The following is a 22,483-nucleotide window of genomic DNA, read 5'->3' on the forward strand; positions in this document are numbered from 1 at the left end:
CTGCCACCAGTATCACAGAGCCGCTACGTGAGTGAATACAATATACGGGCCGCGGGCCGACTTTTGTATATTCAGAAATTACATATAAATTAGACAATTTAGACCGTGAGATATTGAGGTACTAGTACTCAGATTTCTAGATATTTTTAAAATTTAGAAACTCTGGAGGCTAGATATTTAGAGGTAACGGCCCCGCTGCGCGGGGCCGAGTTGAAATATTTAGAAATTCTTGAAATGTAAAAGCTTTAAAGCCGACTTTGGAAGAACTTATAGTTATTTTAAGGTAATCAAACGGATTTAAGAACGTCCTTAAAGGTTTCAAGAATTAGAAAAAGTAAAATTATGTTTGATGTAATTGGCAATTTTAAATACTAACTATTGTTTACGTTGCTAAGTTGCGAACTCTCTAGAAGCTAACAACATTTAAGTACTACAACTTTTAAAAATTTTCTTTAGACCTTCCTCAAAACTTATGATTTTTTTAAAGGTCAACTTACTGAAAAAATCAATCCTGATTTAGGAGATAATTTCTAAAAAATAGGGACGTAAGGATATATGAATCTATTGATATAGTACCTTGCGGCTTGCGCATTACTTATTACTAAGTGGTCGAATTACATATTTACTTTATTGATTTAAAAATTAATAGCTTGATAATGACGTAACATGAATAGGCGGGGCTGTCACACTGTCACCGAAATTCTACCACAAGAGGAAAACATTTATTTAAAAAATACAATTTAAAATAAATGTTTGTGACGAAACTTAAATAGGCGGGGCTGCCACACTGTCACAGAAATTCTGCCACAAAATGGAAAAGATTAAAACTTTAAAATAAATTGTAAAATATATTCATATTGTAAACCATTATTAGTAATCATAATAAATAATGAAAATTAGGATAAAATTATTAATTTTTAAAAATAAGGAAAATAAAATATTTTTTAGAAACATCCAGTTCCATTAAACAACATTCCATTAAAAACGAAAACTGCTGCCCCGAGCCATGAGCTATAATTATGGTCAGATTCTAACTACTTACTGCGCACTGAGTACACAATTCGAAGCACAGTGCCTTTGGAGTTTGGACTATAGTTACTTTTATTGGTTTAGTTGGCAAACATAGTTATAAGCATCACATTCGGGAACATTACAAAACAAAATAAACAGCATTAAGACCTTCCGAACGTGGAACGGTCGACGTTACAGACAGCGCATTTCCCCGCTGTATTTCAATGCTAAGCCGCTGCATCAAAAACTCGAAAGAGCGTCGTTCTCCAGTAGCATCCATTATCCGCTTGCCCAGTTCGCGCAGAAACATCAAACATGCTGGGCCAACGACACCAAAGGTCTCAAAAGCTAACGCAACAAAATCGTACTCGTCAGCTAAATACTCGTATTTCCGGCGCTTCTCTTCTTCCGCTTTTTTGGCAGCTTCACCCGCCTTTGTACTGCTGCTGATTACATTAGACAGGGCCAACGTGTCCACGCACGTCACATCCCAGGCAAGTCTCCTTCCGTTTCTCCAAGGCAGCTGTGATACACCGTCCGGTCGCCGCTCATCCACGTCGCTAGTCCCTCGTGGTTCGAGTACAGCCGGTGTATTAGCGGTGACCAAGCTTCTCCGAATCACTTCATTCAAAGACGAATGTCGCATGAAACGTCCTGCGCTCTTTTTGCATGAGAGCCCATGATGGCCAAATTCGTCCACGGGTAAACGACAGTCAGTGCACAGATGAGGACTGCAAATAGGCGCACCAATACGTAGTCCGACCGCTACACGGAAGCTCTCATCCGACATCAAGGTTCCAAGAGAAGGCACGGGTAGAGCGTTCAGCCATTTCCCCGATTCCGGCTGCGCAACTGCAAGCAAACGCGCACAGTGGGTTACGTCATTCGCGAAAATATTCACAATAACTTTACAAGTTTTCTTCACTAAAGCGGCATCCCACACTTTCTGCGATCGCCGAACATTTTCAGCTGGTAGCTCAGCACCCGAGGCTGTTTGCCACAACTGGTGCACCAAGTCATAGCTCTCCGTTGCAGTGGTGATGTCTGAGACCAGGGACGATGTGGCATAAACCGAAGCCAAATAGGCTGGAGTTGCTAGTTCTGCCACACGTCGGATCCCCAACCCACCACTGGAAACGGGGAGCGATGCTTGAGCCCAAGTTACACCATCCATTTTAACGTTCGTGACTGACTCTAAAGCCGATTTGGCCACGCTATCAAACTGATCTAATTCGTCGCCGCACAGCCAGGTTGGACTTGCACGAAGTAGATAATTCATTTTAGGAACACAGATACACGTCCGCAAAAGGAAATAAGCCTGATGTGCAGGCAATATACTTAGCTTTGAGGAAAGTCTCTGTAGATCTTGAGCCTTTTGGAGAACTGCATCAGGAATCGCAGCCTGCAAAAGAGGAGCGCCGAGCAGTAATAGTTCACTTTCAGCAGGCTGCAAAAATTCCGGATGGCACTTAGCAAACGCTTTGCGTACGATTTCGCGTTCCTCTAATGTGCCACCGAATACAAAAAATTCACATTTGGCTAAATTTAGTTGTAGGCCATACTCTTCTGCTGTGGCAGTGATTTTTGCAATATCACTCAGTGCGTCAGCTAGGTTGCCACCGACAATACCATCATCCAGATACCAGGCATTCAAAGGCGACACCAATGACAATATTAGCGATAATATTAGTAGACAGAATAGTAAAGGGCCTAAAGGATCTCCCTGTTGCACGCCTGCTTGGGATTGAATATCCCATTCCCCAAAAACTAGACTGCTGGGATCGCGGTAACATTGGTTAATAAAATGGGCATATTCTGGGAGCTCTGACTGAACACACTGCATCATCTTATCACGGTGAATTGTGTTAAAAGCGTTGCGAAAGTCGAATTTTACGAGAACTTGCACTTCATCTGCAGGTGTCGTGACAAAACGTCGTGCTGCATGTACTACGGCCTCGCAGCCGCCAGGAGTACCGAAACCCATTTGTTTTGGCCTAAGCTTTTCGCCCATCTGCTGCTGTACACGTTTCACCACAATCTTAGCTGCAATACGACGTATTGTGCTACCAACTGCTATTGGTCTTATCCCACCCCCTTTTTTATTCAGTGCTGTTAAATTTGCCCCGTAGAGTACTGGCAAAATTTCTTTGGGAACACGCCCGGAAAGCATGAGATCTGCTAACAGTGCTAACTGCTCACACAGCTGGGCGGAACTGTCATTCGCGATGTTAGTTATCAAGTCCTTAAAGTGTTGAGGTCGAAACCCATCAAGACCACCAGCTGAATCATTTGGAAAGCTAATAATTGCTTCGAAAATTTCTTTTTGCATTACACGGCTAATTTGTTCACTCTGAGCAGATGACAATGGTGGGTAGCGAGCATCCGGGTTGACACCCGGATGTTTTTTCTGCAATTCAGCGAAAGTGGCTGCTGTGCGCGGTGCCAAGGCGTCCTCGGAACAAAGAACGCGAACAGCACCAGAAACGTCGCCATTTTGAATTTTCCCTGCACAAATTTTTGTAAATCGAAAGGCCGTTGTGGCTTCGTGGATGCAACGGGAACATCTCTTACACCTGACTCAAACTTAGCTATATTCGACTTGATCAGCGTAGCAAGTGACTGACTACGGTCGTTCTTGGTTTTTCCCGGCAGACGAAAAACATAATAAGCGAAAGTTAGCAGTGCTTCCCACGACTGCGCTGAATTCTCCGTAACACATCGAGAAATTACACGTGTGAGAGCCGTAGCAACTGCTCTACGTGCCCCTTTAGGTATTCGCTTAACCAGTCTACAGTTGGTTTTAAGAAACTTCACCTGATTTAGAAGACTGGAGCTGTAGTCCGTGGCCGAGGCTTCTACGGGGGCCGAGTGATCCAATCCGCGCTGTCGACGCAACACATTCTCCTTGCACTTGTTGCTCCCAGTGTGGTTGGTGACTTCACCGCACTTCACCGCGTTTGGACTTCACCGCAGATTAAGTACAAATACTGATACAGTACTAATATAGATACTAGCCGTGGTTGTTAACCACATTACTGTACGAGCGCGAGCTCCGATACCACTGGTAAATGGTACTGGACTTGATGAATTGGAAAAGTGTTACATTACGTACTTAGTGGCGACTGACAAATTTGTGCTCTTCAGTCTTCACGAAGGCTCATTGCAGCATCTCGCTGCGCTCGATGAAGACGAACTCAGTAAATGAGACATATTGTACATTACCTGAGCATAATAATATTACTGATGATTTTTTTACTCGATGAGTTGCTGTTAGGCATGTTAGACAGCAGGTCGACAACAATAACTACAAAATATTTACTATCAAAGCAGAATCTAGAAAGCTATTATTAACGAAAAAAAAAGGATTTAACCGATGAGGCTTTTGTTTCCTAATACAACGTCTCCCAGTAGTCATAATATAGTCGTAAGCCAATATTCAAGCACAGTGTGTGCTTACCTTGTTAATAATTAAATGTTACAGATGAAATAAATAACTTGGATGGGTATTATCAGCAGTATCCCGAACTCGTCTCTTGCCTCTTGGTGCGGAAAACATCCAGTTCGCACCCACCGGATCCTATTCATGGTGCAACGTGTAAGTGCGTGTGCCATTTCGCGATGCATGCCTCCTGGCAATCTTTACGTGGCCAGAGCGCGTGTGGTGTTGTGAGAACGGGCGGTGTGTTCTGTAGCCCGGTAAACCGTTATACTATATTTTTACAGCAGATGGTGGACATTTTCTTGAATTTCCGTCATTTTTATTAAATGTTACTGTAGCCGTTCAATGAGATTCCACGCCCGACCGTTGCATTCCCCTATCCGGACATCATATACAGACATTACGATATTACCATATATCATAATTATATTGTACAGATATTATCATACGCGTATGTGCATTGTGCATTACGCCATATATTGTACATATACATTACATCGTCCATCGGGCATCTTGTATGAATATTTTCGCAGAAGTATACCGGCCTCTGTGGTCCAATCCGATTGCACGCCTATGGTTTTTTTCTAAACCGATGCTTTGGAGTCGAACTAGCGGGGTTAGCTTTCGCCGTAACGTTAAATTTGATCTGAGAGTCATAATACTAGAAAAATGCACGTTGGCGTGCATTGGAAGACCGGAGCGTGGCAGCTTTTCGCTTGGGCGAGTGATAACTAATTTTTTTAACGCACAGTATTTTAACATTGACATTATCGTTAGTTTTAACATAGCAACATAACCAGTCAGCAATATTATTGTAATGACCTTTCGTAACGACCTTTCGTAACGGCCATAGAGACATTTTTGCATTGGCGCTGAATTAGAGGACCTTCGCTACGCTCCGGTCGATTATACAAGCAGCTCCATCCGACTCACAATACAAGCAGCTCACGGACATTCAGTAGGAGTCAGTCACGATGTTGTTCACTGTTTTTGTTTTTTTTCGTTTTGGTGCGGATAAGCAGCAGTATGCCTTGCGAACAACATCAAGACCACCACATCCCGGTAATCACGCACAATAATACGGTTTTTGCGCTTGCGTAATACTGCTTGGGTCGGTTGGGCGACTGGCAGGCTCCATAATTATATGCTATGTGCCATCTGATTGATCCGATCGCCGCCAGCACCGAGTTCTGTAATAAATAATTATACGTGGAGATAGCTGATTAAAGGAAAAGAATTTTATGCAGTAAATGACAAGCAGCTGTACAGTAACGATCCTTACGTACAGGTTATACCACAGAGTTTGTGCACGGGAAATAACACTTGCAAAGTATATACTGTCCGCATACAGAAAAGCTGGAATGAAACACACATTGCAAGAGCTATTTTCCCGTACACGAACTCTGTCATATAATTTGTAAAGACCGCTACAGTACACCAAACAGGTACGAAAGCAGTACTGTTTCTTGTTACCCGTAAAGTCCCAAAGGGCGTGCTATCGCAAGCACGATACCGGTATTTGTTTGTCCAAAATTAGACCACCTCCACGTGATCAGGTCTGTCAGCTTTCAGAAGATTGGTATTTGCACTACATATTCGACTAACTTATGGACTACCAGTGATATCTCCGTAATTATCTCTCAATGCAAAGAAGGTATACTACGCTTGGCCTGTCGTAGCCCGTGAATTATGTACGTTCTAAATTAATAGAGCGCCCCGGTTGTTCATTTTTAATTGGACATTAGTATTGTTCTATCTCCACCTTACTGACGATACTTCGGCAGTAAGCACTAGTGCATCCTCAAGATCCGCTCGCTAGATTTGCACCGCTCTCTGGCCCGGCCGTTGCTTTCATCCAACCGGGCATTGTATATTCCCTGCATGAACATCTGACAGTGCGAGTTCATAGCGTAGTTTCTTTCGTACAAGGCAACATATAATGCATTAATCTGCTCGGTGGTGCAACGTCATTGAGCAGTACTCGTATTATATACTCGTATGTTGCAGTATAAAAGTTATACAACCAGTGCTTTTTAGGCTTTCACAGCTAGGCGAATTCGGCGAAACAGCAAAATGTTAGCGCTCGCTGAAAGTGAGCGGTAAAGCAGAATTCTTATTTGTGTCTTCCTACGGCTCAAGAACACGGGTTCACTATTATTCATGGTATTTACCAGATATCATCGTTGCACGTTCTTTTTATCAGCATTTAAAGCAACACCATGGGATTTAGCAGCTTCGTAACGGGCAACGGCTCACTGCATACAGGAAACAGGTCGTTCTATTCCCTTCGCAATGCCAGTACGATTCCGTACTGGATCGCACACGGCGATGACCTTTACACGTGGACTATGGCATCCATGGGATGTTACTTGATCTTCGCCATATTATTTCCGTTATTGCCGACTGTTCTGATACTATTAAAAGTCTACAAGCGTCCATCGGGCATTTTAATCCTGCATCTTGTACTGCTCGAAGCATCCTTAGTGTTAATTTTTGCACCGCTGCACGTGATGATCACGTATATGGGGCAATATAATATCGTCCAATCAATAGATTGCGTCTACATTAAGTTTATCTTTCAAATGTTAATGCAGACCGATCACTGGGCGCAAGCTGTTTTTGGGAATCAACCGACTGATTGCCGTCACCGCACGGCGATTATATGTTCGCTGTACGACCCGAGCGGCACTAGCCATGACCATCGGCTTGAGCTGGTTAATCGGCTTCGCTGATACTCTGCCCACGGTGCTCAACATTGAAGGCAGTTACATTGTGTTTCCGCCGTGGAACGGCTGCCATTTCGTACCCAAAGCAGGAACACCCTGGATACACTACCTGATCATCGGTCAGTACATTCCGCTGCCCCTCACCGTGATGGTATACATCGCGCTGCTGCTGCGTCTCAAAAGCGCATCTGCTGTTGGTGCAACGGAAACCGATGCAATCGCAATCGCGGAGCTAGCTGCCAGTCAGAAGCGACGGAATCGTATCGGTCGAATGTTGTCCGCCGCGGCCATTTGGTACTGCGCCTGCTTGTGTACGTTGACCTTTATCTGGGTCTTCATGCGCCAGTCGTATGAAAAAGAGCATGCGATGCTCTGGGGACAGACGCTGTATCTCTTCGCTTTTGGCATGACACCGGTAATATTTATTTTTCCTTTTTTAACACGGGATATAATAACAACCATTGGCTTTAACTGGCCATTAATTTTGCAGGTTTTCTTCTTTACTCTAAATCGCGATTACCGAGTGAAACTTGTGGAGATCATCAAATCCGTGAAAACGCCCAGCTTGGCATAAAGAAAGATTCACCAACATTTTTGTTTCACTGAATCTCAGAATCGATCACGATGTGATGCAACCGATTCTTCAGTTGCATGGGTCATACATAACCATGTGTCATAACCATAACCATAACCGTGTTAAGTGTTAACCAAATTATCATGGAACCGGTTAGCTTTTATTGTTTACATAATAAATAGCCAATATTCAGAGCTTCTAATATCGCTTTATTCGGCATCTGCCAGCACATGTGTCAATACGCGAGCGCATATTCACACTAATTCAAACAATTAAATTTTAAACATTAAAAAAACATCCAAAATCGTTAGTGTCCTTCTTGGTTTTCGGACGTGTGTTAAGAGTACCCAAAACAGCGGCTGCATTGCCTCTGACTACTGCTAGACTAAAACGTTGTCTCAAAAAGGCTGTAGATCGAGGTTCTCCAGTATTGTCCCGAATCTTCCTCCCGACGAAACGCACCAGCTCCGCAAAAGACGCTCCAAAAATTCCCAGCGTCTCAATTGCCAAAGGGTAGAAGAAATATCCCAAACCTTCGAGGAAATCGTACTTCCGCCGCTTACTGTCTTCGGCCGATTGCGCTACATTTCCGGCTTTCATCGAGCTCGCGTGCACGTGCGAAACGGCCACCGTGTCCCAGCACGTCGCATCCCATACAACCGCTTTACCGAGCTTCTAATTTCTCTGCTGGCTTTCTATATACCTGTTTCCTTTTTCAAAAAAATTATGCATTTATTAAATCTGCCACAACGCGGCTTACTGTGCACCAAACGCGAAGCCCCTGTAAATAACATAATGGTAACATTATTTATTAAATTGCTTCACGCGCAACTTTGCGTTTGGGTTTAACCTATGTTAATAAGAATGGCCGTAACTGATGACGAAGTGGGTAATTTTGCGTTTAACCTATGTTAATGTGAATAACCCAACAAAAGGACCATAAATTGTCTCTATATATGTCTGCGTTGGATTCATCCAGAATGCTCAGTGCGCGAGTTCATGCAATAAAGTTTGAAACCTTACACCAATTATCACTATACATACTAGCCGGTCATAACGTATTTCCTTGAACTCTAATCAATTCAGGGATAATCGATAATCGATGAACTCTAATCGATAGAGGGATTGAGGGATTCTGGTCATAAGGACTGCATTGCCAAAAACGACATAAACAGTTAAGCGTTTGAGTAAACTTGCGGGTGATTCTTAACCAAAGCCTTAGCACGAAGCGAGTTCCAGTATCACCGGTAAACCGGTCACGGATTTCTGGACTTGGCAACTTGTTTCTTGAAGCCTTTCGTGACGATAAACAAATTTTTAATCATTGACGTTATCTACGTTCGGTTGTGATGTCCCTTAGCGTAATTTCTCATACGCAGTTAAATATGAAAACGTGGCTGGAGCCCACATGATGGTACATCCCATATTTTTCCTCATAACGAGCGATTCTGATCCATACCGGGTTTTTCTGTACCTTTTGTGAAAAAAATTGTTCACAAAATCGTGCATAAATAACTGTAAGCACAGCGTTTATACAGGTTGTTTATTACATTTTTAGAAATCACGTTGAAATATGGAACTATTTGAAATCCGATTTCTTCTTGTAACCTTTGTGCACATAACACCCTGAAAACGCTCTGACTTACCGTTTTGCTAATATTTACCTGTGCTCCCTAATCCCTTCATTTTGCAGTCAAATGGGGAATTATCAGTTATGAGGAGTACGCTTACACTCTTGCGTCAATCATTAGGAGTTATTAATATCTATAGTAATTGTACCGAATTTTAAATCCAATTAAAAATTATTGTGAACTCCGTACACTGTCATTCAAAACAAGTAATTGAGTGACCATTACTTGTATTCCACGCAGTGCTGACAGTATCGCTTATTGGTTGACTGGTTGACTAATAAACAGGAAGCGGAAGATCTACTTTCCGATAATTATTTCCTGGTCTAACGAACATTCATCTGTTCTAGGTATGCCATCGATACACGGTGTAAGATCCTGGCAGAGATGAACGAAAGCAGTACCCAATTACAAAATTATTTAGGGTAACTCTGATATGTCAAACAGGAAAGAGCATCTCAAGCTAGTGGAATGCCGGAGCATGTGCAGTAACACCAATGTGTAACGCAGGCAACTCCAGCCGCATTGTATAGTTAACTGAAACAGCCAAAGTCAGGCCGACCAAAGGGCAAAGTTTGGATACTCTTGGGAAACCGACTGATTTAGCAAATCTTTAATTTTTCTCATAGATCCAGTTGAACACCGTTATTATCCCATTGCCATCAGAGTGAGTGGGAGTATGGCTTTCAGCACTGCATTTTTTAGCAACACTACATCGCGATCCGCGACGGAAGTCTTGCGGCAATCCAATACCACTGCCATTCCATGGTGGATTACGCACAACACCGACTTGTTTACCTGGGCCACCGTGACCTTCGCATTTTACTTGCTATGCGCTATTATTTATCCCTTTCTCCCTTTTGTCTTAATTCTGCTGAAAGAATACCAGCGTCCGTCCGGAATACTCATTCTACATCTCGTTTGTCTCGAAGCGTCTTTGGCGCTGGTATTGGTGCCGTTACAGCTGGCGGGCAACTATGTGGGCCAGTACAATCTTTTTAAATCGACAGACTGCGTTTACAGCAAGTTCATTTTCCAAGTTGTTATGCAGACCGCTAACTGGTCGCAACTGTTCCTGGGCATCAACCGCCTGATTGCTGCAACATCACGGAAACTGTACATGCTTTGTACCACCAAAGCCGCGCTCAGTATGACCATTGGGATCAGCTGGTTAATCGGCATTATTAATACACTGCCCACGGTATTGGATATTGAAGGGAATTACATCATTGTACCACCGTGGAATAACTGCGGTTTCCAGTCTAAACCGGGCACCCCGTTTATGCGTTTCGTGATTATTGGGATGTACATTCCATTACCTTGTACTGTGTTGGTGTACATTGTTCTGTTATGGCGATTCCGCCGAATGCGGGCGACCGTTGAGGGTGCACTGGCAACAAACGCCGCGCAGCATAACTCGGTTTTCGAAGGCAACCGGAAGCGACGGATTCGCATCGGGCGAATGCTGTTCGCCGCCACCATGTGGTACTGCGTGTGTTACTGTACCCTGACGCTCATGGGGGCTTTTATGCGGCCGTCGTATCAAAAGGAACATGCCCTGTTGTGGGGACAGACGCTGTATTTTGCGGCATACTCGATGACACCGGTAAACCATTGGTCTTGGAATGTCATTGTCTACGGTGTAACGCATAACTTATCCAAATTTGTAGGTCGTTTTTTTCGCCATGAACCGGGAGTACCGCGCCAAACTGGTTCAGGTCCTCAAGTGTGTTAGGAATTCCATTTTAATCTGAAGTGCACGTAATGATGCACCACACTGCTTTATTTTGCACCTGGCTGCAGTATGGTGGCTGGGTAAATACCTATCTGTACTTCGATATATCCATCATTTCGTACGATTGCACTGTGTGGATCAACATATTTAACACTCTTCACACACATTTGCCTGTTGGTCTCTTAACACTCTTCACGCACATTCACACACATTTGACTCTGCGACTACATGCTATACCGTATGAAAACGGTATTTCTGTCCATTATATTTCGCTGTCTGCAAAACTGCAATTTTTGGCACTTTTATCCGTGTTACTCTTATCGTACAAACAAACATTTCGAAGCGAAGCAATTAATCAATTGCCCGCTCCGGTGATTCGGTTAATTGTTATTCAACAGATTCCGTTTACAAATGAAACGTTATGTTATGATTGCCAGATTGTGCGAAAGGGTGAAGTGGATGAAGTTGTGTTATGAAACATGTAGCGATGTTTCCATAAGCAGGGGCACAAAAAGCCTGCTGTTATTCTGCAAAAGCACGGCCGTCAAAGTACGTAGTTAAACTTTTAACGGCCTCCTACGCCTGTTGAGATGCTAGCGAAATTCTTGAGAACGCCGCATTTATTACAATTTCATGTGCAGTTTTTCTACCGAAGCCCCTACACAATTCGTCAAGCCATTATTAACAAACCTAACGTATTCAAGCATTTTGACCATTACTATGCAGCAGGTTCATAACACGTAATGTAAAGCACAACAGGTAGACTGCAGACGGAGCAGTCTACAACATTCAACATCAGCAGACGTCGCAGCAGCTTTGTCCTTTAGCAAGTCTCAGCATTCAACGAATATTTGACTTGCTTAACATTGATTTGACCCGGTCCGGAAGGAATAGCAGTGGCGCAACTTATGTGCTTGATTCTTCGTAAAACCGTACGTACTTATGTGCTTGATTCTTCGTAAAACCATTGTAGATACCAGGAAGGCGGTAAATAGTGGTGACACTACTGTCGTTTGCCGTCGATGGCAGCAGTGACATATTGTTCATTCGCCAGCGTCTATACCATGCGAATTTGCAGCTGCAGTGCAATCTTCGCAAATAATCCTGCATGGCTTGATCGTATGCTTGCCCGAGCTCTGTCATGTTTAGCAGGCCTTCTAAGGTCAGCACTTTTAAAGCCGGCAGATTGGTGAATGATCCTTCCTCCAGAGTTCGAATTGTCGATTGAAAGAAAGAAACCATTCGCAGTCTCTGTGAATACTGAAAGTCGCTCGTTTTCACGTCCAGATCAGTGCCACCAAAAACATCGTACTGCAGCAAATTCGTCAAACGGTAGGTTGCAAGAATTCTAGTGGCTCTCGGGGTTACGCACTCCAGCAGCAAGTACATCACGATTTCCCGGCGGATGGGCGATATATGTTCGAAAGTTAGGGGCGTAGTTTCCTTGAACTGAATTTCTATCGGCCGTGGACGTAACTTGCCAATTTGGAGTGCCTGTTGGCGCAACTGATGAAACATAGTTTCGCTGTTGTTACAAGTGTCTAACATCACGTATGAATATTGGGTGTTGTTCAAGGATTCTGCGTGCCAGGCTGGATCACACAAGCCAAGAAGTCGTACGGCGGCTTTTACGGAATTCATCGGCTCAGTGGCAAAATCAGGAAACGAATCATCTGAATCCATATCTTTTGAGGTACAGTTTTGGTGTGCTTTGTTTGGATCTGAAATACATACGACTTCCGTAAATCAGCTATACAGCAACGCCACTAAATTTCCAAAAGCTAACATGAGCTAATAAAAATAAAAACGAGTACTTTGGCGTGCCTCAAAGACCGACTTAAGCACCGTTTACCGGCCCCCATGAAGCACGTCCCATATCGCGTTGATCGGTTTCATCAATCAGTGTACTCAAATCGATCGGTCTTGAAGGCGCATTTGAAAACTTACAGAGGTCTTCGTTGATGGAGAACCGCTCCTGTATGAAATTAACTGACGCGTTTCCCATTGGGAAGGGGTCAGCTGCACAGTCGATAGGCAGATAAATGCCAATTTTATTCCGCGGCTCATTACGCCAGGATTCCCATCCGATATTGTAAATCTCGCCATCGCCAGCTTTGGGTAACAGGTTTTTATTACCGCTCCACCACTGCCGGAACCATGCAAATTCGCAGCCGCAGTGTAACCTCTCCAAATGTTTCCGCATCGGTTCAGGGAACACCCCCATCCTATCCAGATGACTCTCCAGCGAAAGCATCCTCAAAGCCGGCAAATCGGCAAACGTGTTTCTTTCCAGTACTGCGACAGTTGAATTGACAAACTCGATCACTCGCAGCTGCATGGACTGCCAGAAATCTGACCTTTTGATGCTCAGTTCGTAACAGTTAAATAATCCAAATTCCAACAAATTAACAAAGCGTAATGATGGTAGCTTTCCCGGTGCTCGCTCGGACGTGCAATTAAAAAGCTGGAGTATTACGATCTGATTCCGAATGGCCGCAAAATTCTCACTGTTGATCAGGCTACCGTCGTACAGAGCGACAAAGATAGCTTTAAGTGGCGGTTGCGACATGGCCGTCGCCATTTGTTGGATTTCTGTGGCAGAAGCGTTATTGTTACAGCAGATTTGCAGACCTTCGCTGAATGGGCAATCACCGACAGTGGCAAGTGGTGCTTCGCAGTTGTCGGTAAACTGCACTTTGCATTGGTCAAGTGTCATGGGTTCAGCCGAAAATCTGAGGAACGGCACGTGTTCGGTTGTCATGTGGCCGTCTGCACCATCTGTATTGGATTATACTCGTAAATACGGTAAATCGAATGTTAAGGAAAATGGCCCGGTACATGGGGTCAAAAATGGGATACATACATTAAAACTTTGGCTTTCGCGCACTCCGAATCACTTATTGTAATACTTTACGCCTTCTAAAACTAAATACGAGTACATTGTTCTGAAACCGTTTGCGCGCGCAGCATCCGCTAACCGAGATGTGACGAACTAAAATGGGCAAAAAGTTTAAGCGCATTGATTTGTACCAAAAAGTCTGGCTATTACTCGACCTTCTTGAAACTTTGCAGTAAAAGATACATGCTCACAATATAATCATTATGAATTTATGACCGGGTGCTCTGAAGTTTGAATGTATTCAGCGTCAGTTATTAAAATGCCGAAAATAATACCTACTCGTAGCTTTTACAATAAATTTCGAAAAGCGCTATGATTGGCTCCTATACCGTATGCGTACCCTCACGGTCGATCGCCAAGGATGTGCCGAGAAACAGCGCTAACGTTATCATTGCCGGCACAAAATGGCGACAGGTGTCCATGGCTTATACCGGTCGCTGGAAACGCTGACGTTATGCGCGTGTCTTCAGACAAATCGTCTGACTGAAGACACTTGGAGTAGATACTACGTGTACGTGTAGACACTACAGCGTGCATTACGATTCAGACTGCATACTCATTAACAGGACTGAATTATCTTTGTGAAAATTGCCTTGAGCCACTACCCTGGAAGTGTCTAATCAGCGATTATTAAAGCTGTTAAAAAGCTTACCAGCATTTGTATATATTTCTGGAAAACGCTATAATCATTTGGCTTTAATTTATTTGCCTGTCATAAAGTCGCTCATAAAATCGGCGTACTGCAGCCATTTTTTATAAACAGAATTGTGAAATCAAAAAAACGAGCGACAAAAAAGTACGCTGTACGCACACGTAAAACTGCAAAACATCGAGCCGGATCATTACGTCTTTATACTGCTTGTCAGTCTTGTGAGAACAGCACATTTTTACCCGAATTTAAGCGAGCACAGAAAATGTAAACGTGAGTCAGCATTCACCAACCAGTTTTAATCGTAGGTAATAATAATTTAATGTGTAAGGTACGCCGCGCATTATGCAGAAATGGCAGGCTTGAAACTAACACCCGAACGTGATTCCGGAAACCCGGTTTGGCAGTCGGTAGCAGTTTAATTGGTGACTAATGCAGCTTTAGTTAGAAAGTAATGCACCAAGCATCATAAGATAGCTGGTAATAGCTTACCGGTTCCATTCTCAGTTGCCACGAATTCGCAAAATTCAGGGATGCTTAATCGCCCAAAGACGGTATGGTATATACGAGAACTGATGCTTACTAGTTATGAAAGTATATTAATCAAATAACGACGTTCTGATGACGACGACGATATAGTGCATATTATATATTCAGTGCAGATATTCAGTGAAACGACGACATTCAATGCATTGCAGCTGTACTCGTACTGCTGTTATAATAGCGTTACCTGTAAATATAGAATGTGCGATCTTCTCTTCTGGTGTCAGGAAACTTAAGAGTAGCTAAATGTTTTTCTTACTGTTAGTTTAAGAGTCATAATCATTGCCAGCAGAGCGACCGCTTGCGCTTACCAAAGCAGTTTACATAACCGATTTCCGACGTTGTGCGTGCTGCGGCGAAACACCGTTCCTCATGTTACCGATATAAGGGGCCGGGCGCATTACTCATGGTGATCGACGGCCCTCCAGTCTTCACCATCTATGTTGCAGATTGCATGATAAACTACTACTAGCTTAACGTGAATGAACGCTGTTCAAAATGTGTGGTATCTGCTAATCGTTACGTATTTCACGTATCTCATGAGATACGTCAAAGCATAGAAGCACTTAACGTTCCATTGCGTAGGAACATGCTCCCTTAGTTGCTTCTTCGTTAAAATGCGCTTTCGTTTAGAAGATATTAATTTTTACTTATTTTTAATGTATACAGTAATCGCTTCGATGAAAGTTTAGCTTGCATAAGCATACTGCTTGCATTTATAAAATTGTATGGCATTATGTAGACGATTTTATGCAGTGTCTGCAACGTAGCGAGGTTACTAACTGGAGGCCTCGGCCCACCCAAAAAGAACATCATAGCACACTTCAAAACGCGATAACAATATTATAAAGAAGCGCTTGAAATGGGAAGCGTGCACATAATTACAACTTCTTTATCGTTCAGCAAGCATCCTCGTTCTGTGAATATTCAGTTTGCTCAAAGTTGATTTGACCCGATCCGGAAGGAATAGCAGCGGCGCAATCAATCGGCACGTAATTGTAGAATCGCCCGGACACGAAGCCACTTAAATCGTCAGGAAGCCGGTACAGAATAGTGGCAGCAGTGTCATTGGTCTCTTGCAGCAGCATCGTATTATTTATCCGCCAGCGTCTGTACCATGCAAATTCACAGCTGCAGTGCAATCGCCGCAGATTATCCTTCATGTTCTGATCGTAAGCGTAGTCGAGCGTTCGCAAACCACTTTCTAAGGACAGCCATTTCAAAGCCGGCAAACTGGTAAATGTCCCTTCCTCCAAAGTCCGGAGGGCAGCGAAGGCGAAGTTGATCGTCCGTAGTTTTCGTGAGTATTGAAAGTCGCTCTTTTTCACATCTAAATTCACGTTGCCAGCAAAAACATTGTATTCCATCAAGTTTGGCAGCCGGTAGGTGGCGAGAATGCGTGTAGCTCGCGAGGTTACGCATTCGTCCAACCAGTATCTCACGATTTCCCGGCGAATGGGCGCCATATGCTCAAAGGTCATGGGTGTCGTCTCCTTGAACCAGATTTGTATGGGTCGCGGGTTTAATTTTCCAATTTCTTTCGCCTGCTGGCGCAACCGATAAAACATGGTGTTGCTGTTGTTGCATGTGTCTAACATGATGTATGTAAATTGCGTGCTGTTTAGAGACTCTGCTTCATAAGCTGGTTTACATAGGCCAAGGGTCCGTACGACAGCTTCTATGGAATTCAGTGGCCCGGTGGCAAAATCTGGGAATGAATCATCGGTTGTGTCTTCTGCCGTACAATTTTGGTGCAATTTATTTGGATCTGCAATGAGTTCGCACCTTGCTTTAGCAGACAAATACAATTAACAACATGTGCAAATTAGAACACCGCTTTTCGTTTAGTAGAAACGACGAATGAGCTTAGTACTTACAAAGTTCTTCGTTAATCGAGAACCGTTCCTGTGCGAAATCAATAGACGCGTTTCCCACTGGGAACGGATCGGCTGCGCAATCGATAGGCAGATAAATTTCGCTTTTATTGCGCGGATCGCTTTCGTCCCACCCTGTTTTGTAAATCTCGCCTTCGCCGGCTTGGTGCAAAAGATTCCTATTCCCGCTCCACCACTGCCGAAACCAGGCAAATTCGCAGCCGCAGTGTAACCTTTTCACATACTCGCGCATTAATTCCGGGAACACCTCCACGGTATCCAAATGACTCTCCATTGAAAGCATCCGCAAAGCCGGCAGATCGGTAAATGTATCGCTTTCTAGGGTCGCTATTGTTGAGTTAATCAGCTCGATCACAACTTCGTAGACTGCCAGCAACTTCGTAGACTGCCAGAAATCTGACCTTTCGACGGACAACCTACGGCAATGTAAGTTATGGGATCAGGTGACCCGGTATGAACTGAACATGTATCATTCCCGCTCTTTTCCGATGTGCCGGTAGCACATGATCAATCACTGCACATTTCACCGACAGCTGCTCCCCAGAAGTGTACACAGTTGAGGATTGTCCAACGAAGTAGGGTTTATGCATGCACTGCAATCGGACGGCATCTGCCGATGAAACAAGAACCGGAAACCAAAGCCGGCTGGAAGCCAATCAAAGCAGTAATGGCCTTGTACGATGGAGGTCAGGTCGTCAGAAAAAACTTGGTGACGGGAACGGGCTGTTATCCCGGCGATTTCCGACTGCACATCCGCCCGTACAACATGAAGCTGCTCAAGTAGTGACTGCCGAACGTGCAACGTTTCAAGCTAAATACCTTCTACAATCTGGATATCCACAACCCGTTGTGGACTATATAATTTGTCACGCGAAAAAATTATTGCTTATGGACGACCCGGCTAATAAAGTTGTTGTAGCAGTCAACGGTGCGCCGATGTTTGCGGATATGCTGGCACAATTCGTGAAATTGGCGGTGTTATGGATAATTTTATGAGCACAGTATCTCTATATATTCATACAATCTTACTGTTCAAAACGTATTTTTCCTGGGTTTTTATGGTCAGTATAAGTCAAGCTTAGTCTTGAAAAATTTCTAATTTTCCATAGGTGTGCCTTCTGAATTTCGATTGTGTTTTGAAAGCGTTGGTCAGAAGAAATTTTGACAGGTTCTTAAGTATAGAAAATAGAGTACTTAATATATCGACGTTCTTTAGATACTGGTAAAGTGTTTATAGTGTGGTACTGCAGTACATTCTTGCGAGTAAAACAAATTATTGCCACGGAGGCAGCAGTTAGTGCAATAATGTAGTGAAAAATCAGAATTGCACGGACCATTTAATGAAAAAAGAGGAAAAATAGCCAGTGGTCACAGGTTCAAGAAAAACTTGTGGGGTAGTCAAATATTAGTATCCGTCCAAGAGGGTTTTGCCAAGCGCGGAGCGCGAGGCATACCTTGTTTTAAATAAGCTATCGAAGTACGCTTAGTACAGTGATCGCACAATTCTTTAAGCCGCTGTTTAAGCCGTTACGTATTCAGGCAGTTTGACCGTTACTATGCACAAGCGGTGTTATAACAGGTAACAAAAGCGTAACAACCCAATTATAGACGCCATTGAAAATAGAAGCGGACACGAGAATAGTCAGGTTACAGCAATGTTGTTCTTTAGCAAGTCTCAGCGTTCAACGAATACTCGACCTGCTTAACATTAACTTGATCCAGTCGGGAAGGAATGTCAGCGGCGCAGTCAATGGGCACCTATTTGTTTGATCGGTCACTCACGAAGCCAAGGTAGAAACCAGGAAGACGGTAAGCATAAGTGAGAGCACTGTCACTGGTCGTTTGCAGTAGTGCCGTGTTATTCATCCGCCAGCGTCTGTACCATGCGAATTCACACTTGCAATGCAACCGCCGCAAATAATCCCGCATCCCTTGATCATATTCTTGCACGACATCGGTCATGAACAGCCCACTTTCTAATGACAGCACTTTCAGAGCCGGCAGACTAGTAAATGCCCCTTCTTCCAGAGTTCGAATTGTCGATAAAACGAAGGAAACTATTCGCAGTTTCTGAGAATACTGAAAGTCGCTCGCTTTTACATCCAGATTAGTGCCGAAAACAACGTACTGCAGCAAATTCGTCAGACGGTAGGTTGCAAGAATTCGAGTGGCTCTCGGCGTTACGCACTCCAGCAGCAAATACATCACGATTTCCCGGCGGATTGGCGATATATGTTCGAAAGTCAGGGGCGTAGTTTCCTTGAACTGGAGTTCTATGGGCCGTGTGCGTAGTCTGGCAATTTTCTGTGCCTGTTGGCGTAGTTGATAAAACATAGTTTCACTGTTGTTTCAAGTGTCTAACATCGCGTATGAATATTGGGTGGTGTTCAAAGATTCAGCGAGCCATGCGGGATCACACATGCCAAGAAGTTGTACGGAGGCTTCTACGGAATTCATCGGCTCTGTGGTAAAATCAGGAAACGAATCTTCGGGATCCATGTCTTCTGCGGTACAGTTCTGGTGCCGCTTTATCCGGATCTGAAATATACGGTACTGAGTATATCAGTTGCATAAATATAAGCTTGTTTTGTGAGCGGGTGATAACTGTAACGTAACGTATAATAACGTGCCAACAATAAGGTAACGTAATAACGTAACGTAATAACGTATAATAACGTAGGCTACCGTAGCCACTGTTCTACAAAGTACTGTGCGTTATAGTGGTTGCAGCGAGTGAGAACACACTTCGGCGCATCGAACTGTTTAGGATTTCCTTTCTTGAACCACAGTTGGTCACCTTAATCCAGTTGCGTAACGTGCTGTAGTAGTGTGAATGGCTCAGGCTGTTCTGCTGTGGTTCATCGGATTACTCCGCCAAGGTCCACCCGCTTTTGAAAGGGAGTTGCAAGGTATATAGGTAGTTCCATTTATATAAATTAGTTAAAGTTGTTAGCAATGGAAACTAATTTTTCTAGCTGCAGATTTAAAAACACGTTACCGATTTCGTAATGTGACTATTTTAATCGATTTTGTGTTTAGTTTAAAATAAATAAAACTTCGGTGCATCTCAAAGGCCAGCCACTTTAAGCATGCGGCTTACAACACCGGCCCCCCTTGCGGTGCGTTGCATCATTGCATGGGAAACCACTGATCGCAGAATGGAGTGATCGGTTTTTTATTCAGTGTGCTCAGACTGATCGGTCTTGCAGAGATTATCTAAGAACTTACAGAAGTCCTCGTTACTGGAGAACCGCTCTTGTATGAAATCAATAGACGCATTCCCAACTGGAAACGGATCGGCTGCACAGTCAATAGGCAGACACACCTCACTTTTTTCCCGTGCAACATTGAACTCCAATCCGATTGTATAAATGCCGCCTTGGCTGGCTTGCTGCAATAGATTCCTATTACCGCTCCACCACTGCCGAAACCAAGTGTATTCGCAGCCGCAGTGTAACCTTTTCAAATATTCTCGCACTGCATCCGGAAACAATTCCATCGTATTCAAAGAACTCTCTAGTGAAAGCATCCGTAAAGCCGGCAAATCGGTAAAGGTGTCCCTTTCTAGGATTGCGATTGTTGAGTTAATCAGCTCGTTTACTCGCAGCTGCGTAGACTGCCAAAATTCTGACCTTTTGATGACTAATTCATAGCAGTTAACTGACCCGAACTCCAGCAGATTATCAAAGCGTAATAATGGCAGATTTCCGGTTACCCGATTGGAAGTGCAGTTAAAAATCTGGAAAATTACGACCTGGTGTCGCACGTTTGCAAAATTGGCGTGAGTGATCAGGTGACCGTCGTATTGTGTAACAAGTATCGGCTTCAACGGCGGTTGCGACATGGCCGTCGCCATTCGCTGGACTTCTGAGGCTGATGCAGTGTTGTCACAACTGATTTGCAGATCCCGGCTGATTGGACAATCAGCGGCCGTGGCCAGGGGCGGTTCGCAGTTGTCGGTGAACTGTGCTTGGCATTGTTCAAGAGTCATTGGTTCAGCGGAGAATTTAGGGAACGACACGTATTCAGTTGTGGCTATTCCAACTGCAGCATCTGCATAGATTAAGCGTTAACCAAGCTTACCAATACAATTAATAAGGCATCTATGGTAGAAGTATTTATTATTAATGTGCACAGTACATGCGATGCGCGCAGAGTTAGGCGACAGGTAGACTCACGGTTAATGACCAGTGCTATACCGAGAAACCGCATGGTAGTCAGAAAATGGCAGCAGATGTTCATGGCTTGTATGGGTCCCTGCACAAACGGCTCGTTGTTCACATAAATTCGATAACATTGGAATACTAAGGTGAAGCCTAGAACAGTCCTGTTGCTACAGATAGTGGAAAGACGTTGTAATAGCCAAAAGTATGACAGCAAAAAATTGCGTGACAAAAATGACACAATGCGTTCACGGGTTTTATTGCCTGATTTACACGGATAGCATCCTTTCTTCGTGAAAATTGCCTTGAGCCTCCACCCTGAAAATTCCTAGTCGGTGCTTATTACTACAGCCGGTAAGAGGCTTACCAATAATCGCTTTGGAAGCAACGCTTGCCTTTTTATTTAAACGATAATAAAGTGCCTCGTAAGTCCGCGTAGCGTGTCATTTTCATAACCAGAACCATGCTGGAAGCATCAAGAAAATGATTCTGCGATTATTGTACAGTTACCGGAAGCTTGGTGGGTGACTAATACACCTGTGTTATGAAAGAAAACTCAAGCACAGAAGAATATTCAGCCGAATTTTGTTGAGCCAGTATTGCTTTCAGTTTAGCCGAAATTATAGGCCGTTAATCGCCTCAAGACAGTTAATCGTCTCGGGATCAAGTGGAGTAAAATGCTTTATCCAAATGCACAACGATGCTGAGCTACATTTTGCACTGTTGCCAGTAAATTTAAATTATCCAATTTGCTGGTTGGGTTAGCGTTTTTGGTAACCCAAAATTTCTTTGTTCGACGAAACAAGCCATAATCATGGTTGTCTGCCACATTTAGTGGTAAAAAGTTTGCTGTGCCACACCGTGTTTACAGTAGAGAGTGATACCGTAACAGTGTAACTTCGAAATTAAGACAAATATTCTGCTTTGTTAGCCGCGGACCGCGGTTGCAAATATTACGTCAAGCCTGGTGCGTCTGTAGCTAGCACGATATGCTAACGGATGCAGCTGTTCGCTGAGCTTTCGCTGAGCTCTTTTTTTGTCAACACGTACAACACATAGAGGTCCCAGAGGACATCACATTCTCGTGGCATCACTGCCACCACACTGCGGCACACTTTTATTCTGCAGTAACACGGCCGTTAAACTAGTTGAAATTTGAAACAGTGAAACAGGGTCTGCCGATATATTAAGTATGCAAATATGCTGGTAAATTTTGTACTG

General features: G+C 43.7%; 2 protein-coding genes across 3 annotated transcripts; one reads left to right on the forward strand and one right to left on the reverse strand.

The window, feature by feature from the left end:
* Window positions 1–4,512: 4,512 nt before the first annotated feature.
* LOC129590047 (uncharacterized) lies at window positions 4,513–11,174 on the forward strand. 2 transcript variants are annotated; one of them, XM_055485021.1, is made up of 3 exons: window positions 4,513–4,606; window positions 9,729–10,984; window positions 11,049–11,174. In XM_055485021.1, exons 2-3 carry the CDS (start codon window positions 10,058–10,060, stop codon window positions 11,130–11,132), a joined length of 1,011 nt encoding a protein of 336 aa, XP_055340996.1. In that variant the 5' UTR covers window positions 4,513–4,606; window positions 9,729–10,057; the 3' UTR covers window positions 11,133–11,174. The 2 variants fall into 2 exon arrangements, with proteins under 2 accessions (XP_055340996.1, XP_055340997.1); XM_055485022.1 differs by lacking the exon at window positions 4,513–4,606 and having other exon boundaries at window positions 9,737–9,748; window positions 9,826–10,984.
* A 558-nt stretch (window positions 11,175–11,732) lies between these two features.
* On the reverse strand, window positions 11,733–14,761 carry LOC129590032 (uncharacterized). The gene is made up of 3 exons (XM_055485005.1): window positions 14,353–14,761; window positions 13,061–13,891; window positions 11,733–12,834 (listed from the first exon to the last, which is right to left on the reverse strand). Exons 1-3 carry the CDS (start codon window positions 14,432–14,434, stop codon window positions 12,020–12,022), a joined length of 1,728 nt encoding a protein of 575 aa, XP_055340980.1. The 5' UTR covers window positions 14,435–14,761; the 3' UTR covers window positions 11,733–12,019.
* Between the last annotated feature and the right edge of the window lie 7,722 nt (window positions 14,762–22,483).

Source organism: Paramacrobiotus metropolitanus, unplaced genomic scaffold (assembly GCF_019649055.1).
Source record: "Paramacrobiotus metropolitanus isolate TYO unplaced genomic scaffold, Prichtersi_v1.0 Parri_scaffold0000038, whole genome shotgun sequence".
In the NCBI taxonomy this organism is placed as follows: Eukaryota; Metazoa; Tardigrada; class Eutardigrada; order Parachela; family Macrobiotidae; genus Paramacrobiotus; species Paramacrobiotus metropolitanus.

Bases quoted from the DNA above. Each gene is read 5' to 3' on its own strand.
- LOC129590047 (XM_055485021.1), top strand. From the start codon at position 10,058: ATGGCTTTCAGCACTGCATTTTTTAGCAACACTACATCGCGATCCGCG. The intron at 10,985-11,048 runs GTAAACCATTGG...CCAAATTTGTAG, and splicing joins CGGCATACTCGATGACACCG to GTCGTTTTTTTCGCCATGAA.
- LOC129590032 (XM_055485005.1), bottom strand. From the start codon at position 14,434: ATGGACACCTGTCGCCATTTTGTGCCGGCAATGATAACGTTAGCGCTG. The intron at 13,892-14,352 runs GTACGCATACGG...AATCCAATACAG, and splicing joins CTTGGCGATCGACCGTGAGG to ATGGTGCAGACGGCCACATG. The intron at 12,835-13,060 runs GTAAGTTTTCAA...TATGTATTTCAG, and splicing joins CTCCATCAACGAAGACCTCT to ATCCAAACAAAGCACACCAA.